At 41.2% G+C, this 22,645-nt stretch overlaps 1 protein-coding gene across 1 annotated transcript in view; it reads left to right on the top strand.

Moving 5' to 3' along the window:
• The window catches only part of LOC139202688 (collagen alpha-1(XXIV) chain-like), a 76,335-nt gene that overhangs the window by 11,416 nt on the left and 42,274 nt on the right, over positions 1-22,645 (top strand). The window contains exons 5-16 of the mRNA XM_070832240.1: positions 2,706-2,759; positions 7,331-7,384; positions 8,832-8,885; positions 11,218-11,262; positions 11,860-11,913; positions 14,008-14,061; positions 15,373-15,426; positions 16,009-16,053; positions 20,359-20,412; positions 20,815-20,859; positions 21,253-21,306; positions 21,796-21,849. Of these exons, the coding sequence (XP_070688341.1) occupies positions 2,706-2,759; positions 7,331-7,384; positions 8,832-8,885; positions 11,218-11,262; positions 11,860-11,913; positions 14,008-14,061; positions 15,373-15,426; positions 16,009-16,053; positions 20,359-20,412; positions 20,815-20,859; positions 21,253-21,306; positions 21,796-21,849 (621 nt within the window). The remainder of the gene's footprint in view (positions 1-2,705; positions 2,760-7,330; positions 7,385-8,831; positions 8,886-11,217; positions 11,263-11,859; positions 11,914-14,007; positions 14,062-15,372; positions 15,427-16,008; positions 16,054-20,358; positions 20,413-20,814; positions 20,860-21,252; positions 21,307-21,795; positions 21,850-22,645) is intronic.

Here is a 22,645-nt window from a genome sequence, read left to right as displayed (position 1 = left end):
ATAAGAAAAGAAAAGACAACTGTCTATAAAAAGTGTCTGTTTTGTTTAGATTTTCAGTATTGTCACATCTCCTGAGATGATTGCCACTCTACAGGAGCCATTATAATACAGAAAATACTATGGTTAGATCACTGAATCACAACAAACATATTAAAGTCAGGTTTACTGGCCTTTAGGGCATTGAACTTGCTAATCAACTGCACTGACACATTCACTATAATTATCCATGATGCATTATCCATTGTATTCTCATCTTTCGTGAGGGTGTTTTGCATGTATTTGCTAGACAATCCAGCTGCCACTGTGGTTAGCATGATTCAACTCAGGAACAAGCCCTGCTTTGTGAAGCCTCATGACAATTAGACAGTTCGCTTTGAGGATGCAAGCAGCATTGTTTTCTTGTCTGCACCTTTGGAACATCAAGGTTGAGCGACCAAACTGTTCCAGCTGCAACCAGCAGCAGCGTCAGCGGCACAGTCTGCGTTTCCACTCTGATCTTGAGACTACGCTGTATGCAACTGCCAAGGCTGTCATGATGCAATGCTGCGATCATGCCACAGGCCCCAGAGGCATCTTTAAACAGAACAAGACACATTTTACTAAATGGATGTGGTATGTGTTAGAGGGAAGGTTTATGAATTGTTCACTCTTGGTCTTTGTAGAGGTTCTACCCTGCAGAGCAACTTCATCATGGCTAATTTAACTCAGGGAATGTAAATATCTGCAATGTGTCAGTGTTTATGAAATAAAGCATGCAATAAAAATCACTCAGTACTTGGTTACTTGTAGACAGGTTTGAGCATCTGCTTTCGAACCACAACAGATAAAGACTCAATTGTCTGAGTTGTTGTCAGTGGCAAATCATTACTTATTATCATGGAAAAATGTGGATAGTAAATTTTTATGCGGATGAGCTTCCTTTCTCTCATAGTGGGGAATCGGAGCAGGAACAGCCCTGTGTTAAAACAAAGCAGGGGGGTGTGTTTGGTGTGGGCGGGTTTTTTAATGCACAGGTTAGACAGTGAAAGAGTGAAAAGTAAAAGTTTTGTGAGATTCAACATTTTTGCCAGATTGGCACCTCTGCTGTGTCAACGGACTGACTCCATTTAAATGAGAGAGCTGTGTTTTTTCATGCATAGCTCTAATCGGTCTGAATATGGCCTTATGTCCTGCTGTATATAACAGAGAGCACGACAGGCAGACTTGAAGGCAGATAGACAGGAAGACGGGCTTGTAGACAATAAAACATGTACCCTAGTGAAAGGCTTGGAAAACACGTAGCTGATACAGAATATACTCTTAACCCCATAGGCTGCATCATAAAGTGGAGACAGAAGGAGGCTTGGAATCATTATGTGGTGGGAAGCTGAGGGCAGTGTGCGGTACTGTGGTCGTGTCTCTGTCGTCTCAGCACAGAGTAGCAGACTTACTTCGCTGCCTCTGGTTGTTAATGTTATCAGACTATGAGCCTGTGCACCAGTGTAAGAGCGTTTTTTTTAGTGGAAAACAATCTTATTTACTTTCAAGGCTCTTTTACTCAAAGCAGTCCCTGGAGGTTATAGTTTAAGTACTGAGGTGGTGGCTGATACAGTCATATATATAATCAAGTGGTTTATGAAGGAGAGGACTTTAACAAAAACAATCTTTTTTTAACAGTTGAATTTTTCCTGACATATCACACCACAGTAAAGCCCAAAGACATTGGTTAATTTTGTCTTCGTGGCAGGCCTTAGTAAAATGTTTTGTAAGTTAAAACTTAAGACTATTGGCAACATGCTCCTGTGGAATACAGGCTCAGATTACTGACATTAAAAATGGCAGAGAGAGAGAGAGAGAGAGAGACACGAGATCCTTCTTTCTGGCTCTTGGCTATAATGCAGAAAAAACCTGGCCTGCGAGCAGCAGGGGTACAGATGTGCAGGAATGTAGCGTATTTATGGCGTGCGTCTGCTCATGAGCATGCACATCTAGTTGTAGGCATAAGTGTGCGTGTGTGGTTCTACATTCATGGCATACTTTTGACGTTCAAGGAATGAGAGTGCATTGGGGCACTGAGAACAAACGTGATACGATAAAAACTGTTTATTGTAAACTTGTTTGGTATGTGCAATTCTGAGGAAAGGTTGGGTTGCAAGGGTAACTCCGGTTCTCTGAGAACTGAGTGAGATATCTCACTACGGGAAGCTGGTGTGAACAATCAAGGATCCTTCAGTCGGTCCGAGCAGTATTGTGCTACCTGCTGGGCCAGTAACATGCCCCAGATCAGACTAAGGATATATGCTGCTCCCTGACTCTGAGCAGGATGGGAGGTATGAGGCTGAGCAGGGTGAACATGTGCAATAGCCTGTTAGGTCATGAATCAGAAAATCAGAGTGCCCGCCAGAATCTCTCGGACACTAGGTGAAGCACTTTGGGACTGAGCATCCGGTCACTGTGGAGGGGATTCCCCCCCGTAGACAAAACCTGCTACACTGTTCAATTCACTATTCGACCACTTCGAAGCACAATGACTGTTCAGTGTTCAGTGATTGTAAAGCAACTGCTTTCTTTTATAAGAATACCTACATTTTTTTTTCTCTCTTTAGTTTCCTCGCTCTGCCGCAGATTAAGCTGTCTCATGATTCATCTTAATGCGATGAGCTTATGTTGTCAACAGTGCACAGTAACGCAGTGTCTCTGTCTTTCTCTGTCTTCATCTGTACCAGGGTCCCGCCGGTCCACATGGAAACCCAGGACAGCCTGGACCACCTGGGCCCAAGGTGAGTGCTGCTCACTACGCCTTTGACTTTTTGTCAGTGGAAGTGCCCTTGTCTGGTAAACAGGTGGCAGTCCATTGACAAAAGGTGAAATGCATGATTTTGGTTTTGGTTTGTGTGAAAATGGCCTGCCACACCACAGGTGTTCCACATCTTCCATTAAGTACACATTATTGCTGCCGAGACAAAAGATTTCGTTATGAAATTCAAGAAAATCTGATAAATTCCAGTCACACAGAACACTTTGGGCTTCAGCCAGTTGGTTGATTATACTGTACGTTGTGGTAGTCTTAAGAGTCATGTACTTTCATAGTTATATAATTTGTTGTCAAAGAAGTGCTGATAAATGTGATTACACTGTTGTTTATAATGGCACAGTTGATGGATTTGGAAGCCATTATTGCACATTAAAATTAAGATTTCAGAGAACAGAGTGACAAGCCTGAGCTCTTTCTACTGCCTGAGCAAATTACATGTAAACAGTGTAGATAGCTGTAATGTGTTTCTTATTAACTATTAGTTTACCAGTCACCACATACAGACAGAACCTTTATGCCTGTGTGACGGTCTGTTTCTGTCTCAAAGAAAAGGACCACTAAATCCTGACAAATTGGGGACTGTTACAAATTCTTCTCTACATATTTTACCATTTATATTCACATGAAAAGACATTAAGAACAGAGAGAAAATGTTAACTAATGCTAGCTGGCAAGTTGGGACCGGTTGCACATGTGTGTTTGAGTATTCAGGAAGAGGTGGGGTCGAATGGGTCGAGTGCTGTGGCGTGTGTGTGCGTGTGTGTGTGTGTGATGACAAAATTACCATTTTTTTTTCCAATCAGTACATCACTTTTAGTTTAACCAGCACTTGTCACTAACATCTTATGTTTAAAGATAGTATGTATATGAACATGACCCAACCCCACATTGCACATATGAAATTTGCTTGGAACTTGAATTTGTCAGACTTCTCGGACTCGGGTCGGTTTGTAGACCTCTTATAGCTGATGTCTGCAGTTCACGTTGCTTGCCCTGTTGTAATGATGTCACCAGGTCGGTGAATGTTCCTTTACATCCTGTACACTCTGTAATCTGCCGCAGTCACAGTTTTTAGCACAGCAGATGCTGCTGCTGCTGCAAGAGTGATTAAAGCAGACACATCCAGATGTAGGCTGGCTCACAGTGTAGCTGGGAGGACCAGAGGAGACGAGGGTGGTTGTTGGCCTAAATGACATATTTTGCAGCCTAGAGCGTTGTTACCCTGGTCTTCACCGCAGGGCCTAATCATGCTAGTGCCGGCTCATTAGCCAGTGACAGTGACTTCATATAATGGGAAGGAAGAAAGAAAGCATTTTTAAATCTCTGTTAAGTTTTTTCCTGCATGGGACCAGATGTAAAGATTACACTGGTTTAACAGAACAAGGACGGCTCCATGCAGATGTTTGTGGTGTCTGTGTCGTGCTATAGGATCAGAAACAAAGGATAAGTGGACGGACCCTCCCCTCCTTTGTCTTTTGATGTGCAACTTAGTTGTAAGTGGATAGCTCATCACTTGGATTTGGGGTTAGCACGCATACAGCTAAAGACGAGACACTTTTTTTTTATTATCAAAAATGTTTGGTTTTGCTGAAAGATGTTAACAACACAGCCAGTCAGGGAAACATATCCTCAACCCCATCTACCCCCCTCTAAAAAGGATGGGAAAATGAAAAAAAAAAAAAAAAAAGTAAGGCAGTATAAGTATGAGTAGAAAGGCATGGTGGTGGCTGGGCACGCTGCTAGTGGTGTCATAAGGAGGCACCGAGCCAGGTGGGGAGTGCACGCTTGCTTGACTATATATAATGATAATAGAAATGCTAAATAAATAAAGCAGAATAGAATCAAACCCCACCCCCTTCACATAACCTGAGCTGTTGGTGTAGAAACACTGGATAATCAAGGACAAGTAAAGTGAATATACATCAAATAATGACATCATGACAGTTCAAAGAATCACAAGACCCCCGTCAGTGTTTCAGCTGCTGTGAACAATATATTCAAATTCACCTCCTGAGCCGCTTTTACACAAGCTGTTGGTAACTTCACGTAAAATGACATCAAGAAAAGTTAGAATCCGTTGTCTGGCGGTGAGTGTGTGTTTCCAACACGCTGCAATCATTTTCTCAGTGGCTGTAAACCTGAAAGTACTTTATGCTTCTGATCTTCAGGGACCCTGAGCAAGGAAGTATCGCTCAAAATCAAAACTGGTATGGTCGGATTTCACATAAGAACCATCGTTGACGAGGTACATTTTTTAAGTGCTCAAGAAGTATGACCTTCTTGAGCACTTCATCCCACACGCTTACAGAGAGGAATACTCTTTCTTCCTTCTTGATGAGTCAGACAGCACAGGGAGCTAGAGGGATATGCTCTGTGTCACCTCTGACCTTGCTGGGACGCGGTGCACATTTGGCTGAAGGCCTCTAATTGGCTGTTATGAAATAGGGGGCCGGTCCGTACACCCACTTTCAGTTGTACACACACAAAACCAAAATCAGTGTATCTAATGCCGTAGTGGCCTGTCGGTGACTCATGCTCACACCCCCCAACCCCTTTGAGGAGGCGGAATAGGGATTGAGAGACTCTTTGTCTCAGTTTGGGAAAATCTTTTGTTGAAATGTGTTTGGTTACTAGGACATGTACAGAGGAGTATAGCCCCCCGATGCTGAGCTTAGTTGACGTGTGTTTTGAGCACACTCTGAAATGTTTTGACGATGTGCTTGCAGGATTTAAAAGAGCCTTTCAATGAGCTTCATGCACCACTGACTTTTTTTCAAACAGAAATAAAGGAACCCTGGTTTTACACTGTGGTAGAATGCCTGCTCTCCCACCCCCAAGCTTTTCTATGCCTCACTGGCCGTCAGTCAAAACTATGGAAATATGACGCTCAAAATCCAAGGTAATACCTGGCACAAAAAAGCTATTGAAAAGAATGTGAAACAATGGCTTAGCACCGTAAACCTGAAAATCATACATTTCATTCCGAAGTCTTTACTACACCTCATTACGAGCACAAGAACCAGAGAAGATACTGTCGTGTATTTGATTGACGCAGGTTTGATGTCTTCTCTCACCACCCAAGCTCATTTGTGCTTCTGGTCATTTGTGTCCCTGATGAACATGATTTTTGAAGTGTACAGAATTGTGTATTTTCCTCGTTGTTTCTCCGGCTCACTGGAACAGCTTTCAACAAAACCTGAGCTTGAAATGTACCATGTTGACAGCAACAAGCCAGATAATCAGATGATATAGTTATAGCTGAAATTATCTGGAGATCTACTTACTTGGCATTTTATGATACATCTGTAGATGCAGCACTAACTGGAAGGATGTTTGAGTTTAAACTTTATTTTTAGGTTTATGACGTATAGAAAAGATTATATGACCCAAACTACATCAGTTTGGGAAGAAAAGCCTTCAGAAATCTAACTGGTGAAATGTAATATTTCTGTTCTGTGGAAATGCACTTAACGTCAGCTCCTTCCTGGCAGACTCTTTGACGTGTTCTCTGCCTTTTGGGAATTGCACATGTGGTCTGGGATGACAGGAACAGAGTGAGGTCCGGATCCTCTGAGGCATCTGTACTTCATTGCTATGTATTACTATCTTGCTTGGTCACTGTGCTTAAGTGCGGATGCCAAATCTGCAATGATTTCCAGATCAGTCCTTTTTTATTTTAAGAATTGTAATGTGTACTTGTTTGATATTTTTTGTCTGTTACCAAAAAAAAAAATCAAACTTTATCGGCCGTACCATTAGAGGAACTGCATTTTACAGGATAACTATGGTATTTTGAAACTCAGGTCCAGGTTTTTATGTATTTTGGGTTCAAAATGTGCCAAGAATGGACGGCAACAGGCTCAGATTGTTATTCAAAGTGTCTGACAACATTAAGGAAACGATCCCTACAAAGATAGACTTGTAAGATCCCTTTTGTTTAACTACAAATTGTCATTGTAGCGCACTTTTCAAACCCACCAGACTTCACTGACAAAAACAGTAATTTTACACAGGAGTTGTCTTGATCAGTTAGTTTGTTTATGTTACGGTGTGACTTTGGTGTTTTAAAGGGTTAGTTCAAATCCAACACAATGTTTGCGAAACACACTATAACACAAACATACAAACCGATTGAGGCAGCAGTAAACCAGCCACTGGAGTCTGGTGGAATAGCAAGATACAATGTTTGTTTGCTGCATTATTATGTTGTGCTTAAAGGGAGCAACATCTGATGTGGAACGGGAAGTAATGGATTTGTGGACTAAGCAGTCTAGATTTTTGGAAAGAGAAAACATGCACATTCATCCTATTCGGCCAAGGCTTCATTTCAGATTTGGCCCTCATGTGAAGGATGTTCATGACTGTATTCAGAAATGAATAAAAAACAAATTAATAAAAGAATCATTGAACATTTTTTTAAACAACCGTAATTTGTAAAAAAAAAACAAAAAAAAAAACCACTGTGTGAATCATAAACTGGATATTAGTTTTAGTTGCTTAAGGCACCCTTACCCTGTGACCTTGTTTCTATTCTAGGGTTCAAAGGGGGACCCAGGACTGTCTCCAGGCCAGGCTCCACCAGGAGAGAAGGTGAGAAACAGGCTCCCTGTCTCTCTGTGCTCTTTTCTGTGTTTCTTTCTGGCTCTCTTTTTCCTCTTGGTCACCTTAGAATACATCTCTCTTCTGGCATCCTGGTCTGTCACAAAGCTTCTACTACTTCGGCAGTGATACTTATCTTGAGACATTTTACCTGAGCTGGTACTTACGCATGCGGTCTTCACGACATCAGTCCATATTTAGACCTCACCTCAGGTTTCTGCTCACCAAAATATGTGAAAATGATCCTAGGATGTTGGTTCATATTACACAGTATAAAGGTTTAATGATGAGTATTGAAAATTATCTAACAAATCTACATGTTTTGAGTCATTAACACTCTCCAATGTGGATGGTGATGAACATATTTTAACATATTCATTTTTTTCCTGCTTGATCAATGATTTTAAGAGTCTGGCTTTCCACATCCAATATAAATTATTCAGCATCTTCCTCTAAACCCCCTTTTCTACGTTTCTGACTCATTGTATTATTATTGATTTGTCTGGCGTCATCACAGCTGGTCTCTCTTACCCTCTATCCTCTATTCATCCTTGTCTCTTTTTATAAACATCATCACCATAATGATTTTCCTGAGCAGCATAGCTAAATGTCTTGAACTAATTAAGCTCCCAAAGCATCCCTCTCCCCTAAAGTTTTAATACTCTGTGCACTCAGAGAAATCCGGTCATAATTTCTCCTTTCATAGCAAGATTAATGTTGAATTTAATTCAAAACCAACTGTGTGTGAGTGTGTCCATATTTATCCAACTGCGTCTTGATATCATCCCCTCAAATTATTGCAGCCCTCTCATCATTCTTCATGAAAAGTCTTTGACATTTTCGTTGCAGTTGTGAGGCATTGCTCGTTTATCCTTCTCTAGCCACGTTATCTGAAACAACATCATTTCTCTATATTCCTCTCACCTCACATCTTAGTTTTGTTTTGTTTTTTTCAGAATACCCTGCATATGGGTTTCATTAGAAACACCTTGAATAAGACATCTTTAATAGATAGACGGAAGACACTGTCTGAAGTAGAAAATTACATTTTAACTGTCCATATAACTCACCTGGGAAAATTCACCACTTTTAACTGCTCATAATAAACATTAGATCCTAAATAACGGACAGCCTTTTGAACCTGTCATTCATTAGTCATCTGAGATAACAAAAAAGTGTATAGATAATGAGCTTTTTGTGCTGGAAAGTGGGATTTATTCAGTGTTAAGTAATTTAAACTAGATGAATTCATCTGTTTCATAACATACTTTTCTGAAGTGTACAACTATTCATTGGCATAATGCCATAATGAAGCTTTTGCAATGGAATCAGTCGATTGTTTTTTGCAGATATTTGTCGTAGTGTTCCCTTCTCTTTCATGAATGTGTGCGTTGCATCCCAAATTTGTGTAATGTTATTCTCTCATTTGTTCCAATAGGGTGACAAAGGTCCACCAGGTCTGCCTGGGCCGGATGGATTTCCAGGTCTACCGGTAAGATGTAGTCTGTGAAGTCTGCTCGTGTTTAAGTCAGCAGCTGATGCTGAAGATAGACGGAGGCTTTGAAGACTTAGAATCTATCAGAGGCTATTTTTGTGTTATGTGTCCAAGTTGCTCAGTTTGCTGATCCAACATGTTTCCGAAAATGTTTTACTTTTAAAGCAGCACTTTTCTTTTTTACTTTCAAAACGGGACTTTACTGTTGTATTTAAATCCTCTGTATTTATGTGAGTCAATGGAGGTTCATACAACTTTATGTTTGGTTTTAGAGTTAAGACCATACATACAAACATATATGTGCAAACACACTTTTGCACATGCGTACATACAAATACAGACTCACACACACACAAACTGTATCACATTTTGTTCTCCCCCAAGTGTTAGCCACAGCCGTAAGCTGAGGCCTCATAATGTGGTCAGTGTTAGGTTACCCTGTCAGAGACGGCCTACAGCCCACCCTGCTCTCTGCCTGTCTTCAGTCTTTATCTAGAAAGAACCTTTTCTTGCTAATTTTTCTTTTGCTTCATCTATCTACGCCACCCTGTATCTTCCTCATCGTTGTCTTTGCATACCTCTGTCTCTGCATATATTTCCATCTGTGTTGCCGCTCCTCTCTCAGAGGTGGCTGTTAGGATGAGGCTCCTGCCTCACTTAAACCTGATAGGCTTTGGGGTCGGGGCCAAAGGTCATCCGAAAGAGGAAAGGCACCCTGCTCGGGGTTACGGGGTCAATGACATGCACAATATCCCATGCCTTCTCAGGTCAGCAATTGTCATGCCTATAGAAGGACCCCGGCATTCTCTCTGTGTGCACCAGTGTTCACACACACACACACACACACACATGCCCTGTGTCTGTTCGCTAAGACTTTTTACTCTAGTATGTTCAATGTCTTGCTTAAAAGGGCACATTACTGTGTTCAGCGTGGTTCATGCAGCAACAAGCCTGTGTCCTTTTGATACAGAACAGTCTTAATCTGCTATAGTAGGTCCCCCTACCGTCTGCTATGTCTACACAGTCGTCCAGGTAGCCTCTTATTGAAGCTCTGAGTCTGGTCTCCATATAGCTGGCCTTCACCTTGCCTCCCAGGAGGCCATCCTAGTGTTTGCTGTAGCTGAACCTAATATACCCAGCACATGAACTGTGCCCCATCAAGTATTTTCAGAGGAAATGACTGGCCCATGCTCTTTACCCCCAAGTGGGCTTTTTATTGAGTGTGAAGGTTCATGTGTCACAACCTCGGAAGAGCATGACTGAGTCAATGGAACCGTTCAAGAAGGGTTCTCGCTGCCCCAGTAAGATACTGACCTGGCCTTGACCTTGTGCTTTGGAGCTGTAAACATCTGTTGTTGATAATCACGTCAAAGAGAAAAAAAAATGGGCTTAAGAGAAGAAAAGCTCAGATTTACCGAACAATGAGTCTTGTTTAGTTTATAAAGATGAACTGCTTGTTTAACTAAATGCAGAATTTGGCTGTAGCACAAAAACTGACTGTGGATTAAATCGAGCCAACTATTAAATTTGTGGAATGTTTTTAAGTTTAAATTGTGTCAATTTCCTCTTAAAACTCACCCATACTGCACTTCGCACAAGATTCATTTTTGAAGCATTGGTCCGAACCCAAAATGGTTCATGGCCTGTTTGCCAGAAAGTCTGGAAAACACTACATGGGACATATGGGATAATGTGGTTTTAATTAGTCACCTTTAATGGGATTTAGAATGAAACATTAAAACACACACGTGTCACATACTTACTTACTTCCACCCTTACGTCAGTTTCATCTGATGCAGTCATACAGACATTCATGCTGGCAGCTTGGCTGCAGGATTGGTTGGTCCACCCCTTTGGTCCAGATTAAACTAGACTTGATTGGTATGGAAACTTCAGACAGACATTCATGGTCCCAAGAGGAGGAATCCTAATGATGATGATCCAATGGGGATCCCATGACTTTTAGTGTAGCGCCACCATGAGGTTGTGTATGAAAGTGGAGTTCTATCATAAACGTTGAAGTTTAAACCGAGCAATACTTACCTACCCATCAACCTTAGCTGTACGTTGTGTGTAGTGGTCATTAAGGAATGTGACCATCTAGCATATTGAATGAAGAACATGGCACATATTCATACCCGCTAATCATTAGCATGTCAGCGCTGTCACTGTGAGCACATTAACATACTGACTTTAGCCTTTAGCTCAAAGCACCACCATTCCAGCCTCATAGGGCCACTAGCACAGCTGTGGACTCTTTGTCTTGCTGATGTCTGGTGTTTTTGGGTGAAATATTCTCAACAAACATTTCTTTTGTTCCATTCTTAAGGGTCCTAAAGGTTATCCAGGGCCAATCGGGTTGCCAGGAGAACAAGTAAGTTGTGTGCTTGTGTGTGTGTAAATAATAGTATAATATTATTAACAGAAACATAAAAAAAAAATAAATAAATTGGTTTGAGAATGAAAAAAAACCCACCTGGTACAGGAATATTAGGGATTGATCAACAACAATACAACACCCTCACACATTTGTTAATAATGGTGAAGAAAAAGATGTGAAAATGCAGATTGTACCTGTTCAAGATCAGTAATTTATGCAAAGTTACAGATTACAATATTTTTTTCACTGCAACTAATTATTGTTTTACATAATGCAGGATAAGAGCATCTGCTGAATGTTTGAAGCATAAAGTGACATTTTAACAGTGGGCTGAAAACACAGCAGAGTGGGCCAGTCAGGGAGGGGAAGGTTGGAAGGGTGCAGAAAGGTACGGTTAATAGATGGGGTTGTCTTGTTGGAGGCTGTCCGGAATGAACAGTGCTTGTTTTATTCTTCAGTTGGCAATGCTGGTAGAGGTCTGTGTGTCTCCTCTTTCACTTTATCCATCCATCTAATCTCCCTGTTCACCGTTCATTCCTTCTCTGTCTGTCTGTCTGTCTGTCTCTCTCTCTCTCTGTCTCTCTTTTGCAGGGCATACCAGGACCTCACGGGGAAACAGGGGCTGCAGGTTACCCTGGCAGGCAGGTGCAGTGAAAACTACAAAAATACGCTTCCAGTTCCTCCATCGATCCTCTTAGATTCTTCGTTGCTCTACCAAGAACTCTACAGAGAATACACAGCAATGATAATGATAACTGCATAATGCACTTTCTGCTTTCCTATGTATGTTTCTCACCCATTTGGGATTTGGAATGAAGTGACAAACAATTGCTATTCCCTCTACATTGTATTGATAATATAGTTTACAATGATATGCATAATTAAATGGGTTTCCTGATGTCTTCTCATGTGTGCAGTCTGTGGACTTAAACCATGTGCACTGCCAGCAGTGCAGCTGAGAAAATCTAAAGTGCAACTTAAAGTATAAAAACCATGTGTTTTCTTTTAGCTGTGTGGCAGTCAAGCCTGCTTTATTTCTCTTATCAGGCCATTCAGAGGCTGATTTGTTGAGGTTTGCCTCACCATGTGAAATCACTGAGCTTGCATGTACTGTGACAATAGGCCCTCCTAACCAGGCTCTCCTTTGTTACAGGGCTCAGCAGGGCCACAAGGTAACCCAGGGCCTAAAGGTGTCCGTGTAAGTATAACTGGCTCTCTGCTCTCATTCTGCCCTCTTTTCTTCAGCAGCGCTGGATTGAACACTTCATTTCCTGAAAGGATTAGGAAAGTGTCAGGCCCTTGCTCCAGAGAAACTGCCTGGGAGCTGAGTTGTATTTCTGACATACTGCCTGATGTTAGCCTGCCTGTGGGGGCTGGCCCTGGCTCTGGGTTGTCTGTATAAAGGCTGCCTGGTTCTTCTTACTATGGTTCATTCCTTAGCAAGGAGGAAGGCCCCCAAAACAGGAGAGCAGAAGAAGGAAAAGTGTACAGCAGACAAACAGATGGGAGAAAGTATGAAAGTAGACGAAAGGGGATCAAATGAGCCAGTGAGAGAAGGGCCTTAACAGGAGTGTTGCAGCTCAGAGAAAGAGGATAGCTGGGATTACGATGTCAGAGCGAGGCAGGCAGGGTGAAGTGCCACTAAGACAGACAGTACAAGGTACGAGAGTGTGAGAGAGAAAAAGAAGGAGAGAGGGAGGGACAGGGACAAATTATTCATATATACCAACTGCATCCTATGTCAGCTGACATAAATTCTTGAATACAGCAAAGCTATAGCTACCTTAAAAGAAGCTCAAAGTTCATCGTGCATAGAAGGGCAGTACAGCTGATGGATTTCAGGGTTTTAGGTTAAACATTTCTGATGTGGGAGTGAAGGGGCTGTGACAGTGGGTTGTGTAGTTAGCAGCTATAAACAGCTTTCATATTTAATGATATGGTGGCTGGAAAAGCTTCATGTTGGATGAACGTTAGTCTCCAACACACAACCATTTATAATTTAATGGCCCTTAAATGTACTTGCAATGGCTGTCTCATCAGTCGGTAGTCCAGCATCTCAAACAAACTTGCATGTGCTGGATTCATTCATTCTGTGTGTGTTTTGATAAAGTCGACATATTCTCGCCCTGAAACAGTAATAAAATACCACAGCAGATGGGAGACACAGTGTTCTTTAGGGAAAGAACTCGTAGCTCAAACCAGTGGACTGATGTTTTACAGTCTGTTGGAAGTGTAAGGAAGGGGATGATGATCATCATCATCATCAGGACACAAAGAGCTATTTAGTGTTTCGCTGTTGAGTTTTTGACCTTCAGTAGCACCGTGGAGCCGTTTTTCCACCAGTGGTTCCCTGTTTTGTTGATCTTCTGTACGCACACACATGCATGCACATGCTTCTGATGCAATACACATTCCTGTCAATTGTTTCACACTATTCCACTGATTGTTAACACGGCAAGATATGCAGCAATGCACGGTCAAAGCTAGCGAAGAAGAAGAAGAATGCAAGCCAGTAAACACTGATGTAAACGATGGATTTAAAGTGAAATCACTCTGGATTTAGCTTCTGGCCACATTGCAGTTAGCGTGAACAAAGAGAGTTTGTATGGACAGAATAACTCACAGCGGTCCCAGACATCAGTGTCAGATGTTTCAGAAATACTGTTTCACACTGCTGAAAATGTGTTTCTGATGTATTATTTAGACAAAATTGTGATATCAATTCCTGCTAATTTCCAGGGTTTCATTGGGCCTCCTGGTATTGCTGGGCCACCGGGGCCAGAGGGGGAGAAAGTAAGTAATGCGTCTTTATATTGATGATGTGGTGGTCTTTATCGCTAATTCCTGTCTTCTTGGACACATCATTCCCAAATCTATTTACATTTATCTCATATAATGTTCTCTTCTTCATGTCTTCCCACTCCATTTGTTTTTCCTTCCTTTGTGTGGTACTTAGAATGTAGATGTGCTTTGCCCCAACAACATTTTGATGTTGCTAAAACGTGTTATGCCAAATACACAGTTTCATACCCCACATTTGAGTAATCTACGTATTTTTCTTTTTTTAGGGCATTCCTGGTCCTGTTGGAAAACCTGGCCCCAAAGGAAGACACGTAATAATTAAGCCATTTTCATTTTTTTTAACCATAGGTCATTGTTGCTTCCAAACACAAAAATATATTTTGTCATCTATCAACAGCTATAGGGAGACAGATGCAGGTTTGATTGTCTCATCTGGAACATCAAGAAGATTGTAAAAATGGACAGAAATGTAATCCATCTCATAATGTATAGAGTATGTCCTCTTAAAAACGGCAGTACTTCACATCCACAAAATCTCTGGGTACATCAAAGGGATTCATTTGTATGCTGCATCTGTTGTGAATGTGCTAAAGCAGCAGGACACTGGTTAAACTGTGCAGAGAGAAAAAAAAGAAGAAAGAGGACCAACTCCTTTAAAGGATTTAACACTATTCAAGGTGTGACAAATCACATTGGGAATGTTTGATGGCATGTATTTTGGCACAGGTCCTGCAATGCCATGTTTGTTCCAGGGTGGCATCGAAAAAAACCCCAGTTAGATTAAGATAGAGACAGATGGAATGTCAAGGTTGGGCCCTCACACTGTGAAAAGTTAATGTTTTAAAAACAAGCCTTAGCTTTTCTGTGTTGAAGTTGCCAAGCGGGCAGGCAGCCCAGTGTCTGTTTCATCCGAAGGGTTTTTTCTGGAACATTGAGCGATGTCTGGCTAGCTGGATCAAAGTTTGTGGCCTAAGGGCTGTTGTAAGCCAGTCCACAAGCTCACCAATACACTGGCTAATCTTGCTTCATTAAATAAGCATTATTTCACACCATGTCAATACAGATTTGATCTTGATCAACAACTGGAGGAAATTGCACGTTTAATTTCATTTGTAAAGTAAAGATTGGATGCCTGCATAACAGAAAACATAGAAATGAAGCAACAGTAAGAAAGTAGAGAAAGGAGAAATTAAAGGAAATTAAATTACTTTCAAACTTCATTCTCCCGTTTGGAAGTGACATACAGTAAACTGCAAGTGGAGGGTATAATTAGCATTGAATGTGGATGTACTTCCTCCGCAGGGTGTGGTGGGTGATGTGGGGGAGAGGGGGCCTCCTGGTCCTGATGGCAATGAGGTGAGATCTCTAGACTGCCTCCTAGTGAATCCGGCTGTCCTCCTTCTTTTCCTGTACTTTTCATCTACTTCTGCCTGTTATTCCATCTTTGTGTCCTCCATCTCTAAAGTCTGGCTCCTTGCTACCTCTTTTCATCTCTGCCTAAACTTTTCGTATCGTATGTATGTTAAGGCCATTTTTCCACCTCTGAAATATATTGATATGTACCACAAAGATGTATAAAATTTTGACACTCGAAAAACTTCTAATGCTCATTTTTAAGAAAAGATTTACAGCAGTTGGACAATCGTTAAAATATTCAATAGTCTTAAACTGTGTAACCTTGTCATTAGGCCTAATGATATTCACTTTTAGAGCATGCAGGAAGATGCACCCAAATAGCTTGGCGTTTTAGGTTTTTGTTCAGTGGTCAGTTATACAAATTACTGAGCAGCCTCGTTGCTTAATGAGCCCGGATGTTAGCAACCGCAAAACATAAAGTTACACTTACAGTATTTCCAATGTAGCCTTGGGAATGAGGAATGTGCAATACTGTAAGTGTCCTGTCCTGTGTACTTAGGATGTTGCTGTGATGTTTCACAGGGGCCTGTTGGTGGGACTGGCATTAGCGGCTTTCCTGGTCTGAGGGTGAGTATCAGTTTTGCAATGTCATCACTCTTCTTAATGTGTCACGTTTCCCATGCCAAACAGGCACTGTATTGGGTTTGTCATTCACTTGGCGCAGAGCTTTGCATCTGTCCCTTCTTGTACTTGTTTCCAAAACCGCTTGCCTGTTCATCTTTCTTTCCACCTGTCCGTCTCTAGTGGTGAGATTGAGGTTTGGATGATGGATAGCAGGATGTGCTGAACTTGAGCCAGGGTTTTGGGTTTTTCATGGCAGCAGAGCGTTTCTTACCGTTAATGACAGCTACTACTGAAATCTAAGTGTTCCATAGGGACTCAAAGGAATATAATATAAGTAGGGCTTGATTCAGAACGAAACCGTCTTGGCTGCACGTTGTGTGTCCTCAACACTGCTGACTCCAGGGGCGTGAAGGTGCCAAATAAATTACAAAAGCTCCAAAAAGTATTGAAAGTGTAGCTAAGAAGTACGGAAAAAAAATTAAACTTAACTTAGGGCAAATTTCCCCAATAGAAAATAGAGCTTGGACAGTTATTGTATTAGAATAACGCCACAGCTAATATGACTCTATTTTACTATATCACCCACTTATCTCCATCATTAATCAATCAACATTACTGATAGCAAACTTGGCAAACTTTTTTTTTAGTCACTGACATCTAGTGACTGCTGACTCGATGGACAAAAATGGGCCCTCGTAGGGATATGAACATTTAAACAGTTTTTGTCTGCAGATCAGTTTAAATAGTGCAAAAAGTAGCTGCCAAAGTAAAGTAATTCACAACCCTCTCACTCAGTTTCAGTTATCATCCAGACCTTAAAAATTACCAGCATAACCACCTGGGAGGCTCTGTTGTGTTACTGCAGTGTGAAAAAATCAAGACTGTCAGAGAGCTAATAGAGAGCATGCTGTCTTTTTACTGTGGAATGCACAACTGTTAAAAAGTCCGAGTTCAAAACGGCCTCTTAAACATCCTCTCGTTCATGTCAGCAAAATAGATACAACTGTATACGGCACCTTTCCTGTGCCATCATTTCAAGCTTCATTTACACTGGCGCGCTGTACTCATAGCATGGGGATTTACTGGGGTGCTTGAAGGGTCACTCTGTGTATGCTAGACACATCTGGATGGATGGGGCTGCCTCAGCTACTGCTTGTAAGTCATCTTTACTGCGGACACAGTCAGACATGAAACACACAGATACTACAGAGAAGGGAAGACCCCCCCCTCCCTTTTCCGACGGACCACCCTGGGACCTTATTTTGAAGAAGAAAAAAAAAAGTATGGTAGTCAATGAATTGCACATATGATTTTTCTCCATTTACAAGTAACGGGTCATGGCACTATGTGTCTGTAAAAGTTGGTAATAACATTACAAAAACTAATCATTGTCACTCTACATAAACTGAAAAAGAGGTTGGTAGAAAACATCTCCATGTGTGTGACTGCTCATGTGCAAGTTTCATTAAGGCTGTTTCCATGTTTTAGGTCTCAGTCTTATCTGACACACCACCACAAATCACTTTGTATGGTGTGGAAAGAACAACATGTGACACACGTGCACATGTTGCTTAAACAAATGGGCTGCACACACTAATTCTCTCTCTCTCTCTCATATTTAGCCACAGTTATCATTTTTGTAACATTATGGTGAACATCCAGTGCTGTATTCAGAACACACAGTGATTCTTGGCTAATTTCTCTATAGGAAAGGTTGGATTTTTATGTTTATTTGAATCAGCAGGTTGTATTGATGTAAATACACCACACGTACTTTTCACCAAAGAAAGGTATGACCAAAGACAAAACTGATTGGCAACACAGTGGTAAATATGCTTGATTTTTCCTTTATCTAAAATAATGTTTAGAGATGGTGGGGCGTCTGATTTATGGTCTAAAAATGGTCCTTTGTTGATGTCAGGAAACCGTGACTAAATCTGACGATTTGTGGCAGGATAGTTTCAGTCGTAACATAAATAGAATCGTATGTCTGAAGGCACCGTGGCACTTAAACCTCCTGTGGCTGGAGCATTTCTTCTCTCACCTTCTTGTGTGACAGTCTGAATCTGTAAACTGCAGGTCTGATCAGATTAAGTTTCAGTTAAAGACACACAAATGAATCTGTTCTTGCAACTTTTCACCTCGTATAGTTTTGTTGAACATTAAGTTGTGACACTATTTTGGCTGCAAGCTACTGTGGGGCAAATCAAACCATCATCAAGCATTAATACATGATGATAGGATTATGAATCACATGCAGTCTGAATTTTTTTTTTTTATGATGAACATGGCCATTCTTGAAAATGTGATTGTTATATTATGCATTATTTCTAGTTTTTTCTTTTTACAAACTACATTATATATTTATTTTATAGCAAAAAAATTACCCAATCCCCCCTAAAAACAATTAAAGCAGAGAAATAATTATTATAATTAAAGCTGATGTAGTGATTACTTGTCTTAATATCAACACATTATTGCCTGTAAGTACCTTTGAGTAATCATACAAGAGAGCCAAAATACTTACACCTCCTTAATCCCGTCTTTGATGTAATTCATATTTAGTCAACTTTCCAGCTGAGTGATTTTGATACAGAACAGATCATACAAAGAACTTTTAAAGTTGGCATCTAAATCAAAATCTAAAATTCATTTTCACTTCCCAGTGTCAGTCACACCCTTGTGGCTCTAGTTGTGCTCACTCATTTATCCAAAGGTAATTACACCAAGTTCGAACTTTAGTTAAGTAATCAGAAAGAGAGCAGAGACAGAGCAGCAAGTGTTCGTTCTGGTATGCACTTGATGTCTTTGCCAGTGTGTGACTCAACAAAATGTGATGCAGCCAGACACTCTTTCACAGCCTGAATGAAAACCAAAAGGGTGAGGTGGAGACAAAAATAGGTTTTCTGTGTGTGTGTGTGTGTGTGTGTGTGTGTGTGTTGCTGCTTTACCCACACTTATTTCAAGTGGATTTTAATCATTTATAAATGGTTTGGTGATGCTTGTGTATACAGTAATTTAACTACACTTTCCCGACTGGCATGTTACATACCGAGTGTATGAAACAATCTGCAGCAGCATATGATACACTGGGTGCGGAAGCATTTAATATTTGATTGGATTTTCTGAAGCAGTGGTTGTCTTGAAGCGAGAGGTAGAGGAATGCAACAATCTGGCTTTCGTCAAAGTCTTTAATCCCTTGTCTTGGGAGAAAATGGTTTGGATGATCTCTAACCACCTGGCAGTCGGACTGCATGTTGACAGCAGTTTGAGTAAATGCCCTGTGTGGGATGTTGATGTACCGGATCACTTCAGATGGGCTGGTAGACACCACAGTCTTAGGGGAAAGTTTCTCAGATTATCTTCTTCTTTCAGTGTGTCATTTTTCATGTGGTCTCTGTTGAAAGTCCCTTTTGATGGACCGCGTGTGATTCGTCCATCTTACTGCGGGACCACAGTGGAGCCGCAGCATCAAACGCCAGCCCTGCAGGGTCCAGATGGACTCCTAGTTTAAGCCACATGTCCTCGATGACATGAAACTAAACCATGTTCTCTAACTCGCCCCTGCAGAGAATTGAGAGTTCAAGATTCCCAGTTGTCTTTGAATTTATTCCTTCGGCACGTTGGTGTAGGGAGATATTGTATTCGCTCCGAACTGTCTTGGCAGTCTTAGTGCTTCCTCCTTTAAGCCATGTCTAAGATTGTCAAAGAGTAAAAAAAAACTTAAATGAGCAGGCTGAAGCTGCCTGGTTTCCTCAATAAAAATGTTTACCCCACTATCAAAGGAATCCATGCATGTATATCAAGGCTGTTTTTAGTTAAATGTGTCTGTGTGAATGCATACTGTAGGTCCGTGTGCTTGCACATACTTAGACACGCTCTCGCACACGCACACAGACATACATTATCATTGTCACAAGATTATAGCAGTCACAGTGAAAGCCACCCAATCAGTGGCCAGTCCACTTGTAAAGGGTATTTTTCGGTCCAGCCACACATTCTGGCCTTTCTCACCTCGCCTCTGTCAATTAGAGTGGATGTTGTGGGCTGGCTGTGGTGAGCAGAGCCAAGCCCAGACCCATAGAAGACGACTGGATACACTGTCAACACGGCTTAGTTGTGTTGTGAGGTTGTGACAAAAAGGAATGCTCTGTCTAGGAAACAGTAGATAGAGTTCATGTCAAAATAACATCCCTGCCAGGAAAATGGCATTCAGTGTCAGGTAACAACCATGTTACCAAGAGTGGGTATTTGGGTCTGTGTGTCTGTAATACATAAATACCTTTGTGTACCTCCTTCCCTCCACAGGGGGACCCGGGACCTGAGGGACTGCGAGGACTACCTGGTCTGGTGGGACCTCAGGTAGGTTAGACATTGGCTACAGCAAATGCTCTAAATTTTAGGAAAATACTCCACAGTACTGTTAGTTGTCAAATCAAACCATCGGACTCTGTAAAGTACGTACTGAGTGTATCTCCTCACCATAAATCTAGTACCACCCTGCATTCATTTTCTGACGTGTCAAAGTATATTAAGATAATGTAGTGTGAGAAATAAGTTTCCAAACGTTTGCCACAGTGTCAGCTTTCATCATTCATCAGCCTCCCTCTCCTCCTCCTCCTCCTCCTCCTCTTTGGCCTCACTTGATGTGCAGATCCTTGCCTTGAAAAGACTGTCACTGATTCCTTACAACATTTTCCTCTCTTTCTCTCTAACTGACTGATTCTTCTACTTTCCCTCCTTCCTTTGCTCTCCCTGTGGCAGGGCCCAGCAGGACGAGCCGGCCTGCCTGGATTGAAAGGTGATAAGGTGATCTAAATATTTATATTATTGCAGTGTATCTTCATGTAATGTGTCAGTAGCTCAGCTGATATAAGTGGATATAATACGAGAGATCTGCTTTTGAGATTCTGTTAACACAGCCAACAATCCAAAATCAATATCATGATTATAGCTAGAGCGCATTAGCAGTTCCTTATGTTGTGTTACGTTATGTTGTGTTGTGTTATTCACACCTGAGCTGAATTTTGATAACAGCTTGATTTGACAGTTTAGTGTTGCTGCAATTGCACATGTATCATACAATACACTTTATATGCAGGATCTATGTCTACAATGTCTATGTCTTATCTACGGTCGTGTTGTGATCACTGTGGCAGGGTGGTGTTGTGTTATATCTCTGTATGATACTGTGAAATTCAGGGTGAAGTGGGACAAAGGGGCGAGCCAGGAGAGATGGGGTACCAAGGTGATAAGGTACGTCTCCTTTAAGGAAACCACAGACCATGTTAACATTATGTTCATGGAACTATCATTAAGAGCAGTTTATAAAAAGATCATCAAATATTTTATTCGCATACCAACCAGTCATGACTTTACATTGTAAAGTATATATTTCAACACAATAATCATTTTGGGTTGAGAAAATGCGTCACTTTAATGGATGCATTTTGTTTTTCTTGTTTAAACATCATGCTATAACAGGTCATTTGACAATAGCAGAATATTGCTGAGGGACATTCGTCTTTGCTAAACCAGGAGAAGATTAATCCAAACATTTTTGAAAATCAAAGATGCATTGTGCTTGAATAAATGCAGATGTTGACACATTAATCACATAAAATGTAAATAAGGGTTTGCACACGTGCGCACCTCAAGGCACGAGTTTTATGGAAATGGTTGAAAACGAATGCACGCAAATGGTGTGTAAGACCAGTGTGACAGTGTTATGTCTGTGTGTTTCAGGGTGCTGCTGGAGCGCCTGGTCCTACTGGGCCAAGAGGGAGGCCAGGACCACCGGTATGTCAGTGTGAGTGTGTATGTGTCTGTGCAGCCGAGGGTGCATGTGTAGACATTACTGAAAGTGTATTTACTTGTGCATTCGTGTGTTTATGTGTGTTTCTATATTTGTGTGTGTGTGTGTATGTGTGTGAATGCGTGCCACTTTATACAGGTTTTGCACGGCTTTTATAGACAAAGCCAAGTAAACACAGTGTACCACAATGAGATCTGGACTCGATTTTTGTTAGCTTGTAAACTGAAGGCAGTCACATTTACAACACCCGGGCTTTATCCTGCATTTGCTGGTTGTGCGCTCTAATGAGGGAAGAAAGAAGTGGAATTAATGTCTTTATACAACAGTTTGTCAGCAGAAACGAGCTCAGATTAGGAAAAAAAAGATGAAACGCTGAAAACTCACCCCTTCCTGTTCAGGATGTGTGATAAACAAGTCCAGATGCTGTCCTGTTCCAGAGCACCTCGTTCCTACGCAACGTCAGCTGTTGCTGTTGTTCAAGTTACCACAATCATCGCGTAATCAGAGAATCCACATTGTTCACCCAGTGCCGCACTGTCATGTAGTATTAAAGTTCATATCTCCGGACTAGGACTACCTAAACTTAATCAGTTCAGTATATGAGAACACAATGTGGCATCACAGCGAGTCAGTAATAGCATCTCTGAGATCCACACTGTCAATTTCATAATGAAAAATATTGACAGAATACACATCGAAGTTGTGACAGAGATGTAGAAGATAAATTATATGAGAAAAATCAGAGAAAAGCCATAATAAACATAATGATTAATCTGAGGA

The sequence above is a fragment of the Pempheris klunzingeri genome, chromosome 6 (genome assembly GCF_042242105.1).
Source record: "Pempheris klunzingeri isolate RE-2024b chromosome 6, fPemKlu1.hap1, whole genome shotgun sequence".
Taxonomy (NCBI): domain Eukaryota; kingdom Metazoa; phylum Chordata; class Actinopteri; order Acropomatiformes; family Pempheridae; genus Pempheris; species Pempheris klunzingeri.
This window is presented reverse-complemented; position numbering and strand designations above follow the sequence as displayed.